This window comes from Lithobates pipiens, unplaced genomic scaffold (assembly GCF_037356315.1).
Source record: "Lithobates pipiens isolate NorthernLeopardFrog02 unplaced genomic scaffold, aLitPip1_a1.2 Scaffold_19, whole genome shotgun sequence".
NCBI classification, from domain to species: domain Eukaryota; kingdom Metazoa; phylum Chordata; class Amphibia; order Anura; family Ranidae; genus Lithobates; species Lithobates pipiens.
In genome coordinates, this window is record NW_027507764.1 from 402,414,845 (window position 1) to 402,434,026 (window position 19,182).

A 19,182-nucleotide genomic window follows, 5' to 3' on the forward strand; every position below is an offset into this window, starting at 1 on the left:
TATATATATATATATATATATATATATATATATATATATATATATATATAATATCTCTCCCACCCCCCCCTAAAATGGTGGTCGTTGCAATACTCTGTCACACCGTATTTGTGCAGCGCTCTTACAAGTGTGCTGTTTTTTGGGAAAAAATAGACTTTTTAGAATTAAAAAAAAAAAAAAAAAAAAAAAAGACAACAGTAGAGTTAACCCAATTTTCTATATTGTGAAAGATGTTACGCCGAGTAAATGGATACCCAAAATGTCACGCTTCAAAATTGCGCCCCGCTCATGGAATGTTGACAAACACCCTTAAACATCTCTGTAGGCGATGTTAAAATATGAAACCTGTAGAAATGTTTAGAGTTAGAGGAGGTCTAGAATTATTATTCCAACGAATGTGGCGATACCTCACATGTGTGGTTTGAACACCGTTTACATACGCAGGCACTTTTTTTTTTTTAAAGAACAGTGGAAAAAATAAAGTGTCACTTATTTTTTATTACAAGAAATGTAAACATCCCTTGTAATATAAAAAAAAAAGCCAGACTGGACCTTTTAAATATGAGATCTGGGGTCAAAAAGACCTCAGATCTCCTATTTACACTAAAATGCAATAAAAAAAAAGAAAAAGAAAAGTAGTTTTAACCGGTTCCCGACCAGCGCATGCCGATGTACAGTCGGCAGAATGGCACGGGTAGGCATATTGGTGCACAGGTACGTCCAATCTTCAATGCCGCCCTGCCATAGCGAGCGCACCGCCGGTGGAGCGCTCGTGTGCCGGTCAGGACCCCTGTGAGTCCGTTCGCAGGTCCCCAGGACTCGATCGTCGCGGGCATACCCAGGATCGTCTCACGGGATGGCTGAATGGAGAAATGCCGTAGTAAACAGCATTTCTCCATTCTGCCTAGAAACTAGTGACTCTGATCTCTGCTCCGTGTGATTGGAGCAGAGATTAGTGTTCACTAAATGAAAGCCCAACCCCCCACAGTTAGTAACACACCCCTAGGAACCCCTCTCCTGCCGATAAAAGTGATCTTGCAGCAAATGCGCTGCTGGACACCACTTTTACCTGAAAGCCAACCGTCCACTGAAGATCTTTTCTCATAACAAAAAAAACGTGTGTAGATTCTTCAGCCAACATTCTCATACCCAAGGTAGTTTTATATCTGAGTCTTTTCAACTCCAAACAATCTAAACACACTTGGCTTAATGTAACAGGCTGATATTGCTGTGGCTTAAATGCCTGGCGTTATTGTGACAAACATACTAGGAGCAATACCAACCCGTCTTGAAGAGATTGCATTTGTAAGTTTTAACCCTTGCTTTGATTATAGCCTCCATCTATAGAGATGGGGTCTACCTACTTTAAGGATTTTTGTTTTGGTATGGACTGGTTTTCCATCTAGGAGTTTATAATTTTTTATATATATCCACACACACACCCCTATATCTTAACACAGACACATTAATAGAGATGTATTATCCATCTATATATACACACATACTCTCTCTTTAAGTGGAGAATTTCTCTTGCAGACCTAGCGGACTTACCTGGCGATCAAATGATGCTGGCATAACATGACTTATGACAGAGGGCAAAGACATCTTAGAAACAGGATCTGTATGTACAGCAAATTCTTTTACTAGGTTAATAGGATCTTTGGAAAAAGTGAAGCAGCGCCATGCTGTAGCATTCTGGAAAAAAAAGTTATAAATGGCATCAATAAAATTTCAAGAAGTTAATACATTTAGTATATGTGAATTAAAATTATCTGAAGTAAAAAGCCATCTGAGAAATTAAGATCGCACTGGCACCTCTCCACCACCATGGTTATGCACACATTACCAGCGATCCAGTGCCACATTTTCTGTTTGACAGAAAACCCAATGATTCTTGATATGGGGGATCATACTACCTTAAATTGACTGTGCAAGGCTTTAGCAGCCAAATCACAATGGTTACAAAAATGGAGGGGGTGGTGTTCGTGCTACTCCTAGCCTCTGACAAAAAGTAGATTCTAGAGTATAACTGGGGCAGGGCCTTTACAAACACTGCCAGGGTGTCCTCAATATTGTTATATCTAAACATGGTGCATCCTGATAAGTCACAATACATGGCAAGAAAATATTTTCACAAAAAGGCCCCCCACTTATCGAGAGCATTCCTTGACCTTCAGGCAAGTTATTTTGCCTAAGATGGGAGGTTTGCTGCAGGAATGAGAAAGCATAAGCTCAAGCCTGCTGTTGCCAAGTGATCTGATGATACAATGTATATTTGCAGCAGAATCACAAGGTGAGAAGCACCAGTCACCACATGCAGGAACTTCACAGGCACATTGATTCATGATTTACACCACTGTATCATCTCAGTCAGCATCTCAGTCCAGGAAGTGGATGCTGACCCTGAATGATGCTGAAGGCGGTAGCTTACTCCTGAAGAGAAAAGCGAATAAAAGCATTTTGAGGGGGGAGTGCTGTGATCTCTGGGAGAGGTAATGAATATCTCTTATATAAACTTAAATTAGTAATAAATAAGTGTTACAATTACTGTACTTTAGTGAAAAAAAAAAAAAAAAAACAACACACAAGATCTGGTGCCAGGTCTGCTTTAAATTCTTTGGTATATCCCTATACTGATGGCCACTCTTATTACACACTTTGACTTTATATTGAAAAATATAATCCAACACCATACCACTAGGATTTTGAAGATTTAATGTGCACAAACATTTCTTTTAATGCATTTTAAGCTATACATTTCCCATGCATTCAGCACCAACATTTTATTCAACTATAGCAAATAGAACTAGCCATCCTAATATATGTTCCACCTTTCTACAGCAACAAATACCAAGGCATAAGGGGTGAGTAAAAGCAGATGTACTTGCCAATATGTGTTTGAACTATGAAGAAATCATAAACAGAATATACAGGCAGAGCGCAATCTGATAAGCAGCTCCAATGGTAGTTAACTGGGGAGAAACTATTCACATATGTCTGTCTCTCTTACTAGTCAAACTGACATCATACTAAATCTCTCAAACATCACCGTCTACAGATGGCCACAGACAAGGGATCTCTGCCCAAAAGAGCTTGAATGGATCAGAAGAGAATCATTATTATATAGGCTTTATATAGTGCCGACAGTTTACGCAGCGCTTTACAACATTAGGGCAGACAGTACAATTACAATACAATTCAATACAGGGGGGAATCATGTTTTTCTATTTCCCCATTTATGGAAAGCTGCATCCTTTTATACCAGGGGTGCCCAACTAGTGGGCCGGGGGCCACATGTGGCCCTCAACCTGTTCTAAAATGGTAGGTTGGCAAGCCCAGATCACGGGTTGCCAACCCGCCATCCCAGAGCAGCAGTTTTGTGAAGCCGCTGGTAGTGGAAGCAAGTGCTCCCTGTATAATGCCCGCTCCTGACACAGGCGGAGTGATACCAAATGCATTCTGCCTAGGACAGCAACAGCCAGCAATACCAGAATGGAAGACGGTTATTAAAGGTAAGTTTACTACTAAATTCACAGTATATATGGATATATCTGTTTTTCAGTGGTTACTGAGCTGCTTTCAAACTGATCCACAGGTGCAGTGCAGCTGCGGGTTACCTGCATTGAGCCATAGACTCCTGTTATTACCGGAGGGGTTTTTTGTGCCTTCAGAAAGAGCGCCACACCTGCAGGATATAATAAAAGTTTACGGCATAGTGCAGCTAACCTGCAGAAAATTCACAGGTTCACTACGCTGCACCCACGGTTTGGGCAAATCGCAGCGCATCAGTGTGAAAGCAGCCTTAGGCCCCTTTCATATGATTGGTCTGACCTAATTGGAGTTACTATTCACCTCTATGGAGCAGCATATGTAAACGGACTTGTGTCTGTTTACACTCGCCTACCTAAAAAAAATAGAAAGGGATCTGCCTCTTCCATCTGGGCAAATTGGTTTGGATCAGAGGGCCCATAGAGTAGAGTAGGCTTTGTCCAGGGACACGAACCTGTCATCCTCCCACTCCGCTCATTGTGGCCCACGACCAGTTACCAATTTGCTTAAGTGGCCCTCGCTCTTCAAAAGGTTGGGCACCCCTTTCTTATACCATCTCTTCTGGTTTAAGACCTTTTATTACTGGCCAAACAAGTTTAGAAGGAGGTAAGTAGTCACATAATGATCTTCATATCATGACATCAAAAGGGTACAGATGAAAAATATAACCCATAGTTCTCTAATAAATAAATCCACAATTTGGACACTACATTTTTTAAAGAAGGGACAAATAAGCCATAATACAAATTAACAGATTAACTTACAGCACTAATAATAAGTCTGATAGGCACTGTAGCATGAGTTTTATTAATCAATTTCAGAGGAAGAGATTTCCAACTGCCAGATGATAAATCACCAAAGTCTATGCCTTCACTTGCTCCTGTGTCTACCTGTTTGGAACAAGAACATAAACACTTAATATAAAAATAAAACATTAACAGTATAAAAAAAAAAAAATGTATAGCATTGCTGCCATGTGCTCAAAAAAAACATAAAACTCTATATATAGTCAGACCGACACCAGGATAAATACTTCTATTAAAGCAGGAACTTCCAATGTAAATACCCAGGTTGGTTGAGGATGAAGTTAAAGTGGCAGAATAAGGCAGGTGGTTTCCCATCTTAAAGCATTAAGATAAAAAGCCTTCCGTGTACAGCATCCCCCTCAGACCCCTAATACTTAGCCAAACCCCATAGCACTGAAGAGGGACCCACGAAGAGGAGGATCTGGGCTGCTCTATGCAAAACCATTGCACAGGGCAGGCAAGTATAACATGTTTGTCTTAAGTTCAAAATAAGACTTCGGAATCACTAACTGGTTCCCGACCAGTCGCCGCAGTTATACTTCGGAACAACGATCAATCTCCTCCCCCGGCAGAGCCCGCCCCCCCCCCCCGTTAGAAACACTTCCTAGGTAACATTTAACCCCTTGATTGTCCCCTAGTGTTAACTCCTTCCTGCCAATGACATTTATACAGTAATCTTTTTTTTTTTTTTTTCTTTTAGCACTGATCGCCGTATAAATGTCAATGGTCCCAAGAAAAAAAAAAAAAAAGTGTCAAGTGTCTGAGCTGTCCGCCCCATGTCACAGTTTTGAAAAAAAAAAAATCATCACAGATCGCCGCAATTACTAGCAAAAAAAGGTTATAATCAAAATGCCATAAATATATTCCCTATTTTGTAGACGCTATAACTTTTACATAAACCAATAAATATACACTTATTGCATTTTTTAGATACATATCAGCCTAAACCGAGGAAGACTTATTTATTTTATATATTTTTTGGGGGAATATTTATTATAGCAAAACGTAAAAAAAATATATTTTTTCAAAATTTACGCTTTTTGTTTATAGCAAGAAAAATAAAAATCAATCAAAGACCACCAAAAAGTTCTATTTGTGGGGGAAAAAAAAGGACATCAATTTTGTATGGGTACAGCATTGCACGACCGCGCAATTGTCAGATAACCGCTTCAAACCTATAAGATTTTACCCCCTTCCTCACCAGAGCACTTTTTGCAATTCAGCACTGCGCCGCTTTAACTGACAATTGCGCGGTCGTGCGACGTGGCTCCCAAACAAAATTGACGTCGTTCCCCCCCCCCCACAAATAGAGCTCTTTTGGTGGCATTTGATCAGCCCTGCGTTTATTTGTTGCTCTATAAACAAAAAAAAAGCGCCAAATTTTGAAAAAGCAAAAACGCATTATTTTTTACATTTTGCTATAATAAATATCCCCCAAAAATATATAATGTTTTTTTTCCCTCAGTTTAGGCCGATACGTATTCTTCTACATATTTTTGGTCAAAAAAAATAATAAATATTCGCAATAAGAGTTTATTGATTGGTTTGCACAAACATTACGGCGTTTACAAAATAGGTGATAGTTTTATGTCAGTTTTATAAAAAATTTTTTTACTAGTAATGCCAACGATCAGTGATTTTTTATAGTGACTGCGACATTATGGCGGACACATCAGACATTTCGGACACATTTTTGGGACCATTGTCATTTATACATCAATCAGTGCTATACAAATGCACGGATTCCTGTGTAAATGACACTGGCAGTGAAGGAGTTAACCACTAGGGTGCAGTGTAGGGGTTAAGCGCGTCCTTGGGAGTGTTTCTAACTGTTGGGGGGGGGGACGTGGCTACGTGTGACACGTCACTGATCTCTGCTCCCGATCACAGGGAGCAGAGATCAGTGACAGTGTCACTAGGCAAAATGGGGAGATGCTCGTTTACATTAGCATCTCCCCGTTCTTTCTCTCCGTGAGGCGATTGCGGGTATCCCTGCGGCGATCGAGTCCGTTGGACCTGCGACCCGACTCAAGGAACTCCATGTCAGTGCGAGCGCGCTATGGCATGGCGGCAAATTTAAAAAGGGACTTACAGGTACGTCCATTTGCCCAACCGTGCCATTCTGCCGGCGTATATTAGCATGCGCTGGTCGGGAACCGGTGGGGAAAAAAAAAAAGTGTATACAAGTGTGACTCGTCATATTGTAATTGAATCTTATTAAAAATGTACCGTTCCTATTAATCTGCAGCCACAGTCGTTTTCTGTAAACTGCAATGCAATATGGCTATCTGAAGGTGTTCTGTACACACACAATGTGTACAGAACGCCCCTCAGAAACAGTCAGACTTCAGGCATCAGCTGCAACAAAAATATCATTATTGGTGAGGTATTGCCAATAGGAAATTATATCTAAAGGGATGAAGACCCTGGCAAGTTCCCTCAGAGCCCTGCTGGTGCAGCAGCTGATAATTATGGAACCACTCATTAGATTCACTCACCACATGGACAAACACACAGGGATTTCTTCAGAACAAAAGGAAGGACTGTTAAAATCCTTGTAATGTACATATATCACCCAGAGGGGGATGTTTTTTTTTTTTTTCCTCAATAAAAGTGGAGTTACTAGGTTAAAACCTGTATAACCATAAACTGAAAGATACAAACACAATTCCATGTAGTATAATCCTAAAATGATTGCATTGTACGTTTTCAGATGAAAGTTTGGGATATACAGCTCTTAAAGCCGATAAATAATTCAATAGCCATATTTTAATTTTCACCCTGATAATTTAGACATTTGAAGTTACCTCAATTAATGGATATTCTGAAACCGCAACAAGAAGAACTTTAGAAGCCATTGTTTCTGCCCTTACAATCGTCTCAGTGTCAGCAGAAACAGGCCAAGAAGATACACTCAGAACACACTGGAAAAGCCCAGGTCTCTGGGGCAGGAGGAGAATTCTTATGTCTTCAGCTGCTCGAGGCCCAATTATTGTCTTGTTCTTAAAAACCAGACACTGGTGAGCCCCAATGTCAATCTGCAGAAAAGAAAACAAATTTTCAAGATAAACAAATTTTTTTTGTAATTATTCAGATGAGATTACAAAACGGACATTTCTTTCAATGCAGGAGCTAACCCTTACACAACCACTATTCTCAAATACTGTAAAGATAGTGAGAGCATACACATCAAAAAGTAAACCATCCCAAAGAGGGTCAAATTAAAAGCACATAACCCTGCATTCCACATACTTGAGAGCAAATACCCACCATGAATAACAGACACCACCTGGCATGTATATCAGCTGATGTATTGCCTAATCGTTAAACCTCTTACCAATAGCCAGAGTATTTTTTATTCTTTTTGTAAAGATGTAAAACTCTGAGCTGCTATGTTAATCTAATTAAAGCTGCCAGCACTAAAAACACACTTTCTAAACATGTGAATAATCAAACTACAATCAAAATTGCAATGCTAAAGACAAAGTGACCCAAGGGATATCTGGTGCATTCAATAAATGATATATAAAAAAAATAAAGTACAATATGCAAAATATGTTCTTATATAAATCAAATGATACAATAAATGTTAAACTGCAATGTGCAAACGTTGTCCATATAGTGTCCTAAAAATCAATGGTGAAAAGATTGTGCCAAATCAATTATATGTGCAAGTGCCGTGCATAGATGTGAAAAGTAGATAATGGGAGGTAAAGATCAAAGCAAAAATCAAAAAAAAAAAAAAATAAATAAAGTGACAAGCACATAGCCAGTGAAAGTCCAAATTAGATTGCAAAAAAAGTCCCAAATACAATATTTCTTTAAAAGTGCTGATGTGCAATCAATATTCCGAAGTGCTGTGGTGCTAAAATTTCACACAAGTGATTTGTGCTTCACAACCCCCCCAAAGTGGTTAGACTCACCAGATCAAATGGACCTCTTAGCATTACTGCATGTGGGTCAATCAGGCTTAGACTGATGAGCAGGGCAATGAGATGCCACTTCAAAAACGAATCTTCCAGCTTTGAGGGGGGCGTGGTCTGACTATGGAGGAGTGGAGATGTGCGGTGCTTGAGCTCTGTCTGGTCCACAGCTTAAAAACGGCAGCTAAAGGGACGATTCTCAACCATTTTTTGCCACAGGGTATGTCAGAACATAGGCGGGCATCCTCGCAGACTAAAAGAACCTAGCAGACTGCCAGGGATCACTAGAATCCCTCTTCTCAGACACTCCTTGCCAACAGAAGGGGAAATCCAAGACGGCTCCGGAATGAACAACCCGCAGCACCACGAGGCCCAGCAAGCACCGTTCCCTCGCTTAAGCAATGCTATCCCCGTTTCCCCCCACTCCATCACAGCACAAGACCAGGGCTCCGAGAGTGCCAACATGGCAGGGGATAGGGACGTTAGATAGCACCTATGGTCTCTTCCTACAAAAGAAGACTTAGAACGCTTCACTAGCTGGATTGAACAGACTTAAGCAAAATATTGAGCAACTGAAAACTGACACTACTGAGCTGGGCCACAGGCTTGAGACTCTTGAGCAGAAATTTGATGAGGCTGTGCTTGATCTCTCCATGCTTAGAGATCAGTCCTATGCTCTATGTCAGAAAATAGAAGCCCTCCTCTGACAGCTAGAAGACTGAGAATCGCAGCAGCCGGGTGAACATCTGCGGCCTGCCGGAAGCCACTGCACCTAAGGATATAATCCCCACGCTACAGGGGGTGTTATGTGAAATTTTGAATCTCCCAGCCACGGCCCTGAATGAAATAGACAGGGCCTACAGGGCACTCAGGACCCCAGACAACCCCAGGGATATAATTTGGAAGCTTCATAAGAATACACTTAAAGAGCGCATCATGCAAAAAATGCACAACAGACAAGTCTGACTGGGACGTACCCGTCTTTCTACCAAGACCTCACCAGGTGCACCCTTATGCAGTTCAGGGCCCTTTGCCACCTGCCGGCCACGATTCAATCCGCTGGCCTTATATATCAATGGGCTTTTTCATTCAGCCTGCAGGCGTCCAAAAATGGCTGATGGGCCATACTACTATGCATTAAAGATAATCTTCTCCCACATCCTGTAAACCCTGGGGCATGAACCAGTTGACATCCCAGATTGGCGCAGCATTCCAGACCTCTCGATTCCCCAGATGCCTCAGCCATGGCTTCCGGCAAGTGGCAAGCAACGTTCCCGTGGTCACAAATGAGGGATTGAGGGTCCTTCTCCACAAATTTATAACCTGAGCTGGTTGTATGGCCTTACTGGCTACATTATTGAAATCACAGACCTGCACCATGGAAGACTGAATTTACAGTCCATCTGAACTACTCCGTGCTCAGCAAATCTCACCCCTGCCTTTTGGAGCTGAATGCATGTTGCACTCCAATGCCTGTTCTGCACCTTTACAGGATCCTAGTCAGGGTGCCCCTCCATAGTTTAGTTATTTGATTTTATGGACTGGACGGGGCAGTGGACCCCACATTCCCTATATAGGCCTCACCTATTTCGGCCAGTGTCTGGGGGTTTTCTGTTTTTTTTAATTCTACCCCAAACCTGCCCTGTAGCTGTGTATTATGCCAGAACTGCTAGTACAGGTCTGGTCTGTGTTCTTTTTCTTACTTCTGCGTCTTACTGTCCCCCACCCCTCCCTCTTTTCAAATTATCTTCCTCCCTCTTTTTTCACTTTAATTTTTTAAATTTCGTTTGTTGATTTTGATTTTAAGGTCGCTTTTGCCCACACCAGATCCGCTGCAAAGGATAGACGGCTCGTTCGTCACTGGCTTCAGGTATATCACTTAAGGTACCGCCTTATAACATGCTAGGTCTCTGCTCTCCACACAAGAGCAACCAATTATGGCTGGAGCTGAAATGCCTGAGTGCCCAGATAGTATTCCTGCAGGAGATGAATTTCAATGTCAGCCCTGACCCCCTTTTAGATGCATCCCACGGCTGCTCATCACACTTCGATGCCTTAAGGCATTTCTGCAAATCATAGTTAAATAGTTAGGCAGAAAAAAGTCCATCCAGTTCAACCTAAAAAAACAAATAAAATAAAAAATAATCCAATAAACCCAATTTTATGCCCACAATTGATCCAGGGGAAGGCAAAAAAACCTCGGCAGAGCATGCTCCAATTTGCTACAGCAGGGGAAAAAAATTATTTCCTGATCCCCAAGAGGCAATTGGATTTTCCCTGGATCAACTTTACCTATAAATGTTAGTACCCAGTTATATTTTGTACATTCAGGAAAGTATCCAGGCCTTTCTTAAAGCAATCTACTGAGCTGGCCAGAACCACCTCTGGCGGGAGTCTATTCCACATTTTCACAGCTCTTACTGTGAAGAAACATTTCCGTATTTGAAGATGAAATCTCTTTTCCTCTAGACGTAAAGAGTGCCCCCGTGTCCTCTGGGTTGACCGTACAGAGAACAACACCACCAAGTTCACTATATGGACCCCTTATATATTTGAACATGTTGATCATCTCCCCCTTATTCTCCTCAAGAGTTTATAAATTTAGTTCCTCTAATCTTTCCTCATAGCTGAACTCCTCCATGTCTCTTATCAGTTTGCTTGCCCTTCTCTGTACTTTCTCCAGTTCCCCGATATCCTTTTTGAGAACTGGTGCCCAAAACTGAACTGCATAAATCGACAGAATAACTTTCTTAACCACTTTGTTACCGAGCCTATTGCTGAGATTTGGCGTTTACAAGTTAAAACATTTTTTTTTTGCTAGAAAATTACTTAGAACCCCCAAACATTATATATTTTTTTCTAACACCCTAGAGAGTAAAATGGTGGTCGTTGCAATACTTTCTGCCACACCATATTATGCACAGCGGTCTTACAAGCACACTTTTTTTAATGAAAAAATAAAACCGTAAAGTTAGCCCAATTTTTTTTATATTGTGAAAGAATGTTACGGCGAGTAAATTGATAACGAACATGCCACGCTTCAAAATTGCACCCGCTCGTGGAATGGCGACAAATTTTTACCCTTTAAAATCTCCATAAGCTAGGTTTAAAAAAATAAATAAAATCCACAGGTTGCATGTTTTGAGCTACAGAGGAGGTCTAGGGCTATAATTCTTGCTCTCGCTCTACCGATCGTGGCGATGCCTCACATGTGTGGTTTGAACACAGCTTTCATATAGGACTGCCAATCACGTATGCGTTCGCTTCTGCACACGAGCTCAGCAGGACAGGGCGAAAAAAGAAAATCATACTAGTTTCTTTATTTTTCTTACTTACCCCACTTTCTTTATACTTTTTGCTGTACTTTTTCAGTTATTGTTCTTGTAATATATTGCTGGTTGCACTAAGCAAGGCACTTTACCTATAACCCTAATGCCTTGGTGGGGCTCCCATCCTGGGTTGTCCTGGGGAGGGCCTGGACGGCTGTAACCTTAGATGGAGGTTTGATGGAGGCCTTGTTGCCCCTTCCTCTGGGGGTGGAGCTGGTCGGGTCCTCTATGGCCGCCTCATGGGGAAATGATAGAAGAAATGATGAAGTCGATCTATAGCATGGGTCATGTGTTTACTTAGGATCGCTAAGAGGATACCCCCTTTAGAAACGTTGACTTGTATGCTTCCCCCTTCCAAATCCGCCTGCCCATTCCCCTGTTTTTGTTGTAAGACATGTTGCATTTATTTCTGCTAATCTGCAAACCCTCATCAATGAGGCATTGTTGGATTTGTTGCATTCCAGGTGTCAAAAATATATATATATAAAAAAAAAAAATTATGTGAGCAACACTCTTAGTGATAACAATGGTATTTTGCTTAATGCTGAGTGCCCCTAACAAACTGTTTAACCCCTTCCCGCCGAGCGTACGCAGATCTGCGTACTCGGCTCCTGGGGGTTATACCGGGATGATGCCCGCACCTGCAGTTTTTTTCAGCGGGCGATTGGCTATCCAGCCATAACAACCGATGAGGCTAAAAGCTGCTCGGCTGTTATGCCGGAGGAGCGGGAGGGGACGTCCCCCCTCCCGCCTTTAACCAGGGATAACAAATAACCAGCGGAAACCTAGGTGAGGAAATAACTTGGAATTGGATTATCTCATGGTGAAGAGCCCCTACAGCCATGGACAGTAGGGGTCTCCAGTCAAGAGCCTCAATGGCAAGTGGAGTGTCACGCAGCTGCAGTGGAATCGAGTGCTGCGATACAAAGGCAGCATCAATGAACAAACCTGCAGCCCCAGAGTTGATTAGAGACCATCTCGATGGACGACTCAGCCCAAGAAAGGGTGACTGAAACCAAGGGCTTATCCTTCTGGATAACTGGGGACGAAACAATGCCACCTAAGGTCTGTCCATGACAGGACCTCAAGGTTTGGGCGTTCCCTGGATGGGTAGGACAAGACTTCAAAAAGTGACCTGCTTGGCCACAATAAAGGCACAATCTCTCCCTACTCCTAAAGGCTCTCATGCGCAGAGAGATGCGTGAAGCCAAGTACATGGGTTCATCTTCACTGACCAACTTGGTACCAGGAGGCATGGGAGGTGAGGGAGGCATGGGTGGGACTGCAAAGTTCGGAGGCAAATGTACAAGAGGCTTCCGCAAGCACTCATTAAAAGAAAGTCTCTCTCTGAGTCTGGAGTCAATGAGGATGGAAAACGAGATCAAGCTCTCCAGCTCAGCGAGTATATCTCGGTCTGCTATCTCATCCTTGATGGAATCCGAGAGACCATGAGAAAAAGCAGCCACAAGAGCTTCATTGTTCCAAACAACCTCTGCTGCCCGAGTACGGAACTCAATGGCATAGTCGGCAACAGGTCTCATACTCTGATGGACACGAGGCACTTGGCAGCAGAAGCGGAGCGAGCGGGAACGTCAAATACTCTTATAAAGGAGGCCACAAAGTCAGGGTAACGCAAGACAACAGGTTTTGGCATCTCCTATAGAGGGTTTGCTCAGGCCAAGGCGCTCTCAGAAATCAAAGATATCACGAAACCTACTTTGCTTCTGTCCGTGGGAAACACCTGGGGCAGCATCTCAAAGTAAATTTCAACCTGGTTGAGAAACCCTCTGCATTAAACTGGATCACGCCCAAATCGCTGGGGAAGCAGGGTGGAACCAGACATACCTCAGAGTTAATACTCAAGGCGGGTGCCTGCACAGAGACTGGTGCAGCAGTAGGGATGGCCTGCAACTCATGTTGTATCAGAGCAGCCACAGTGGGGGATTCCAGGTGAGCCGCACGACTCAGGTGAGTTTGGCAAACTGATCCATGATGTGATCTTGCTCATCCAATCTGGAAAAAATATATTACCAACAAGTGGATTGACTATCTTCTGAATTCATGGCCTTTGCCTACTGTCAGAAACCATGAACCAGACAGACAGAAGTACAGAAAAATCACATTTTTATTAATAAAAATAAAAAGGTAAATAGAGTAACTGTAGTCAAAGCACAGCCAGAGTCCAGTAAGCGGATCGGGTAATCACCCAGGTCAGAAGTCAGGGATCCAAGTAGAGGAACAGAAAGCAGGATAAGGAGCCAGAAGGGATGTCAGCAAAGCCAGTCTTTAAACAGGAACGCATTCGATGGTTTCTTGTGATGTGACCAAGGCGAAGGCAGGAATGACGTGAGATGCAGATATTTAAGTAGGCGGGACTGATGAGCAGATCCACAACAGCTGGTAAACTGTGGAGAGAGATGAGAGCTGGCAATTAGCTGACAGCTGAGCGGCCAGCTCAGAGAAAGAAGGGCTGACCAGCCCTGACAGTAGGGAGATTTGTTCAATCTCTGTGTATCATCTGAGACTGTTCACACTTTAAGGATATCCTTTCAGTTCTTATTGATGTTTTTCCAGCTCTGAACATCTGTGAACTGCATGTCAGCTGTTTGTAAAGTACATGTTCTTCTTGAACCTCTTTCACACCAGGGCGTTTTGCAGGCGCTATAGCATTAGAAATAGCGCCTGCAATCTGCCCTAAAAAAGCTGCACCATTGTTTGTGGTGGGAAAGCCCGAGGGCTTTCACACTACAGCAGTGCGCTGGCAGAACGTCAGGGAAAAGTCCTGCCAGCAGCTTCTTTGGAGCGGTGAAGGAGCGGTGTGTTTACCACTGCTCCCCATTGAAATCAATGGGGCAGCGCTGTAATACCGCCTGCAAAACGCCGCTATTGCGGGCGGTTTTAACCGTTTCTCGGCCGCTAGCTGGGAGTAAAAGCACCCCGCTAGCGGCCGAAATGCGCCGCAAATCCGGCAGTAAAACGCAGCTAAAAAGAGCAGCGTTTTACCGCCCACGCTATGGGCGGTGTGGTGTGAAAGGGGTCTTAGTCTTCACAAAGATTGGAACAAAAAACTTCCCTTGCAGTGGCATTACTTTGCTCTCACATAATCCATACCTAAAGCCCCCAACTTTTGCACTCAGATGTCAATCCCTGACAAGTTGACACATCATGGTAAATAACTGTTCTGAGAAAGAGGGGGGAAAAGGGGTTAAAAAAAAAAAAAAAAAAGCTCTTTTATATACACAAATATAAATATAGACAGTTTAAATATTTGTGAGAATCTAGAACTGGTTCTCAACTTGGCAGCATCACTTACTTTTTCTCCATTTATTGCAATACTAAAAACTCCAATATTAACTTGCATCCATCTTTCATTTGGGTTAAATATATTCAGTGATGTTTGAGATGCAATTCCAACACAACAGGCACTGGGGAAAGTAATCTCTTCAGGGACCAAGACTTGCCCTCAAATTTAAAAAGAGGGGGAAAAAAAAATAAGAAAAAAAAATGTTATTAGAGATACACATACCAGTATAAGTTTTAATAATTCAACAGACACTGTAGCGATTTCAGAATTATTGTGTATATACTTACCAAATCCAGATGACATTCTGGAGGCTGCCCATTGAGAAATTCCATCTGTTCCAGACTGGCTTTCAAGCAAATGGACGTGATGGTCAATATTCTGATTGGTTGTGGTGTAACTACTCATTGGTAAAGTAGCTAGTAATCCTGGACTGATATTTGCACTTAAAGGGACTCCAGGAACTGTGTTTTGAATATTGTGAGTGGGAAAATTACAATTGGTATATCCAGTAGAAGCTCCATAGAGACCAGGGTTCCCCCCAGAAAAAGCAGTCAATGAATTTACATTTCCAAAATGAGGTTGCGTAAATGCAGTGCTGGATAGGATTTGTCCAGAAAAGAGGGAAGATGCTGATGAATGTTTCTGTACATCACTTTCTGGTACAGTTTGTTTAAAGCCAGAGACACACACACATTGCGTACTAGTAGAGGGCTGCATTACAGTGTACTTTTCCAGCTGAGCTGACTGGGGCACAGTTGCAGAAGGCAATATTTGACTTGATTTTGTGCCATGTTCTTGCCCTGAGAAAGTGTTATGGTCTTTGCCACATAAAGATGTAGGATACAGTTGTTTAGGGTCTTCAGTTTTACATCCGGGACCATTGGTCGTTACAGTTCTAAAAGCAGATGGACTTTTACTCAATTTGGTAAGCTTGTTGGTCATCTGACTTTTGTCGTCTTCCCAAGATAAATTGTCATTGCGTACAAGCTGCATTTCTGAAGGTGTAGGACTGGCTCTCACTATAGTTGTGCTCAGCTCAATTGTATTATTGGTCTAAATAAAACAAAAAATATGTTTCAGTGAAATTAAGCAGCTTTAAATTAAATCCATAAAAAAAAATAAAAAAAATAAAAAATAAAACACAACCATATAAAACAAAAGTGTTCATTTATTTTAAGAAAGAGAGAGGCAGTGCAACGGTGAATCGCACACACCACCCATAGGACAGCAGAGATTAAAGTGATTGTAAAGAATCAACTTGTAAAACAGCCCATAGAGTATAAAAAACAAACATGTAGAGATATTAAAAAAAAAAAAAAAAAATACCCTTTTCCCTTTTTGATAAGTGATCACATTCCCCGTTTTCTTAGCTGCATAATTGCTGGGTGAGAAGCGGCACACTGCTTCTCAGTGAATGGCTGTGCAGTTGGGGCATGTCAGAAGTTGAATCACTGGAGGAGAGCACACAGAGTTCCCAGCACAGCTAGAACTGATCACTGTGTTCTGCTGCCTAGTGTGGTCATTTTATAAAAGAAAGCAGAGGGACTGACAGAATCACCAGGGGTTTCACATAAAGAAAGCAATACAGAAGACAAGATACTTTCTCATACAAAGTACATGGCAAAGCAGGCACATATCAGGAATATGAAGTGTTGGGGTAACAAATGCTTTAACTGCTTCAGGACCACCCACCGCACTTATACTATGGCAGGGTGGACCCACTACGCTACATCAAACATGTATGTGGTCTGGCATTTCCTGGTAGAGGGCGCGTGCCAACCGTTCTGGCTGTACCGTAATTCACTGCAGCACAAGCCGATCAGTGGGTCCCAGTCAATGATTTATGGCTAGGACCTGCTGATTAGTCTCATGCGCTCAGCCAGAGCCCTATGTAGATAAACACAGGGCTCTCTACACACAGCAGCGATTTGTCAGTTTTTCTTCCCACATAGCAGGGAGTAAAAACCAGCACATCGTTCAGTAAAAGCAGCACATACCGCACAGCAGGAAAAATCATTTTAAAAAAAAAACGCGATCTTGATTCAAACAACCACCCAAACACACACACACACACACACACACACTCTTAAGCCAGCATTTCTAGGATACTTTCAGGCTCAGTTATTTTAACTGTCAGTCGCTGACCACAGCTGTCAAAAAATAAAATTAAAAAAGCAGTCCGCAATGTTGATCAACAACATTGCTCAGCTGAAAGACAGATAAAAATAAACATTGCATCTTCTCTGTCCTTCTGTTTATTCATTTACAGATCAAAGGAATGAACTTTGGTCTGCAAATTAAGTCAGCTTAACTACTTCAGCCATGGACCATTTGGCTGGCCAAAGACCAGAACACTTTTTGGGATTCGGTACTGCGTCGCTTTAACTGACAATTGCACGGTCATGCGACGTGGCTCCCAAACAAAATTTATGTCCTTTTTTTCCTACAAATAGAGCTTTCTTTTGGTGGTATTTGATCACATCTGCAGGTTTTTATTTTTTGTGCTATAAAAAAAACCCCCAAAAAAAAACCAAAAGCGTCAATTTTGAAAAAAAAACACTTTTTTTTTTTTACTTTTTGCTATAATAAATATCCCCAAAAAATATATAGAAAAACATATTTTTTCCCTCGGTTTAGGCCGATAAGTATTCTTCTACATATTTTTGATTAAAAAAAATTCCAATAAGCGTATAGTGATTGGTTTGCACAAAGGTTATAGCATCTACAAAATAGGGGATACTTTTATGGCATTTTTATTAATTCTTTTTACTAGTAATGGTGGCGATCAGTGATTTTTTTATTGAGACTGACATTATGGCAGACACTGACAACTGACACATTTTTGGGACCATTGGCATTAATACAGCGATCATTGCCATTAAAAATGCATCGATTACTGTTAAAAATTACACTGGCAGAGAATGGGTTAACAGTAGGGGGCAGCGAAGGGGTTAATGCGTGTCCTAGTTTGTGTTCTAACTTAAGGGGGATAGGGACCGTGCAGGGAGATGAACAGATCGCTGTTCATACACTGTATGAACAGACAACCTGTTGGTCGTCCCCTCAAAGAATCGGAAATGGTTTACACACACAGTTCCGGGTTCTCCATGTGCCTGAGCGATCATGGGAGCCCGATGGTGAAAGTCCGCCGGGCACTAGCATCAGTTCAGGGAGCGAGCGCGCGCCTCTAGCGCCACGCACCACCTAGTGGCCACAGGGAGAAGCAGCGTTATATAACGTTGTTTCGCCCAGCCATGCCATTCTGCCGCAGTACAACTGTGACGGCTGGGCGGCATGTGATTAAAGCAACCCTGTCAAGTAAACCCCAAAAAATGTTTTACTTGAATAATTGTTCCTGTTTAACCCATTAACCCTTAATTTACTCTAATCAGCCTTATTAACTCCTTATTTCTTGCAGATTTTTTCGTAATTTACCGTATTTATCGGCGTATAACACACTTTACACTTAAAATCCTGGGAAAATCCTGGGTGTGCGTTATACGCTGATCCCCCGCTGATTGTGAGCGGAGCAATGAGCGCCGCTGAGATACACATAGCCGAGTATACTCGGCTAGGCTCTGCTCAGTGTCACACCCAGTCCCGCCCTATGATGGACAAAGCATAGGGATGGGCGTGACTGTGAGCGGAGATGAGAGCAGCAAAGCCTAGCCGAGCACACTCGGCTATGTGCATCTCGGCGGCGCTCGGTTCTGCTCAGTCACTGCGAGAAAAGCCAAGAGGAGCGCCAACGAGATACACAGGACATCCGGCTCTGTATCTCGGCAGCGCCATATTTAAACTGGAAGGCTGCAGATGGACACTGATAAGGCTGCATTGATGGGCATTTAAATGTTTTTTTTCCTTAAAATTCCCTCCTAAACTTGGGGTGCGTGTTATATGCCGATAAATACGGTACTTCTATATTATAAAACAAATTAAAACTTGTGTTTTGTTCATTCATTTTTTTTAACCTTTAACATATACCATATTTATTGGCGTATAACATGCACTTTCCCCTTAAAATCAGGGGAAAATCGTGGGTGCACGTTATACGCTAATCCCCCGCCGATTGTCAGCTTATCTGCCTTTTCTGCTGTTCTCGGCAGCTTTCGGCTATTTTCTGCTGTTTTCGGAAAGCCTGCAAATGACTGACAAGGCTGCAAATGACACTGACAAGGCTGGATTGATGGGCATTTAAATGTAAGTTTTTTTTTCCTTAAACTTCACTCCTAAATTTGGGGTGTGTGTTATACGCCAGCGCATGCTATACA

The 19,182-nt window shown here is 42.2% G+C and overlaps 1 protein-coding gene across 2 annotated transcripts in view; it reads right to left on the reverse strand.

The window, feature by feature from the left end:
- The window catches only part of CEP192 (centrosomal protein 192), a 341,693-nt gene that overhangs the window by 112,223 nt on the left and 210,288 nt on the right, over positions 1–19,182 (reverse strand). For both annotated transcript variants that reach the window (XM_077492401.1, XM_077492400.1), the window contains exons 22-26: positions 15,199–15,964; positions 14,921–15,069; positions 7,163–7,393; positions 4,314–4,439; positions 1,552–1,695 (exon numbers count right to left, since the gene is read on the reverse strand). In XM_077492401.1, the coding sequence (XP_077348527.1) occupies positions 1,552–1,695; positions 4,314–4,439; positions 7,163–7,393; positions 14,921–15,069; positions 15,199–15,964 (1,416 nt within the window). The remainder of the gene's footprint in view (positions 1–1,551; positions 1,696–4,313; positions 4,440–7,162; positions 7,394–14,920; positions 15,070–15,198; positions 15,965–19,182) is intronic.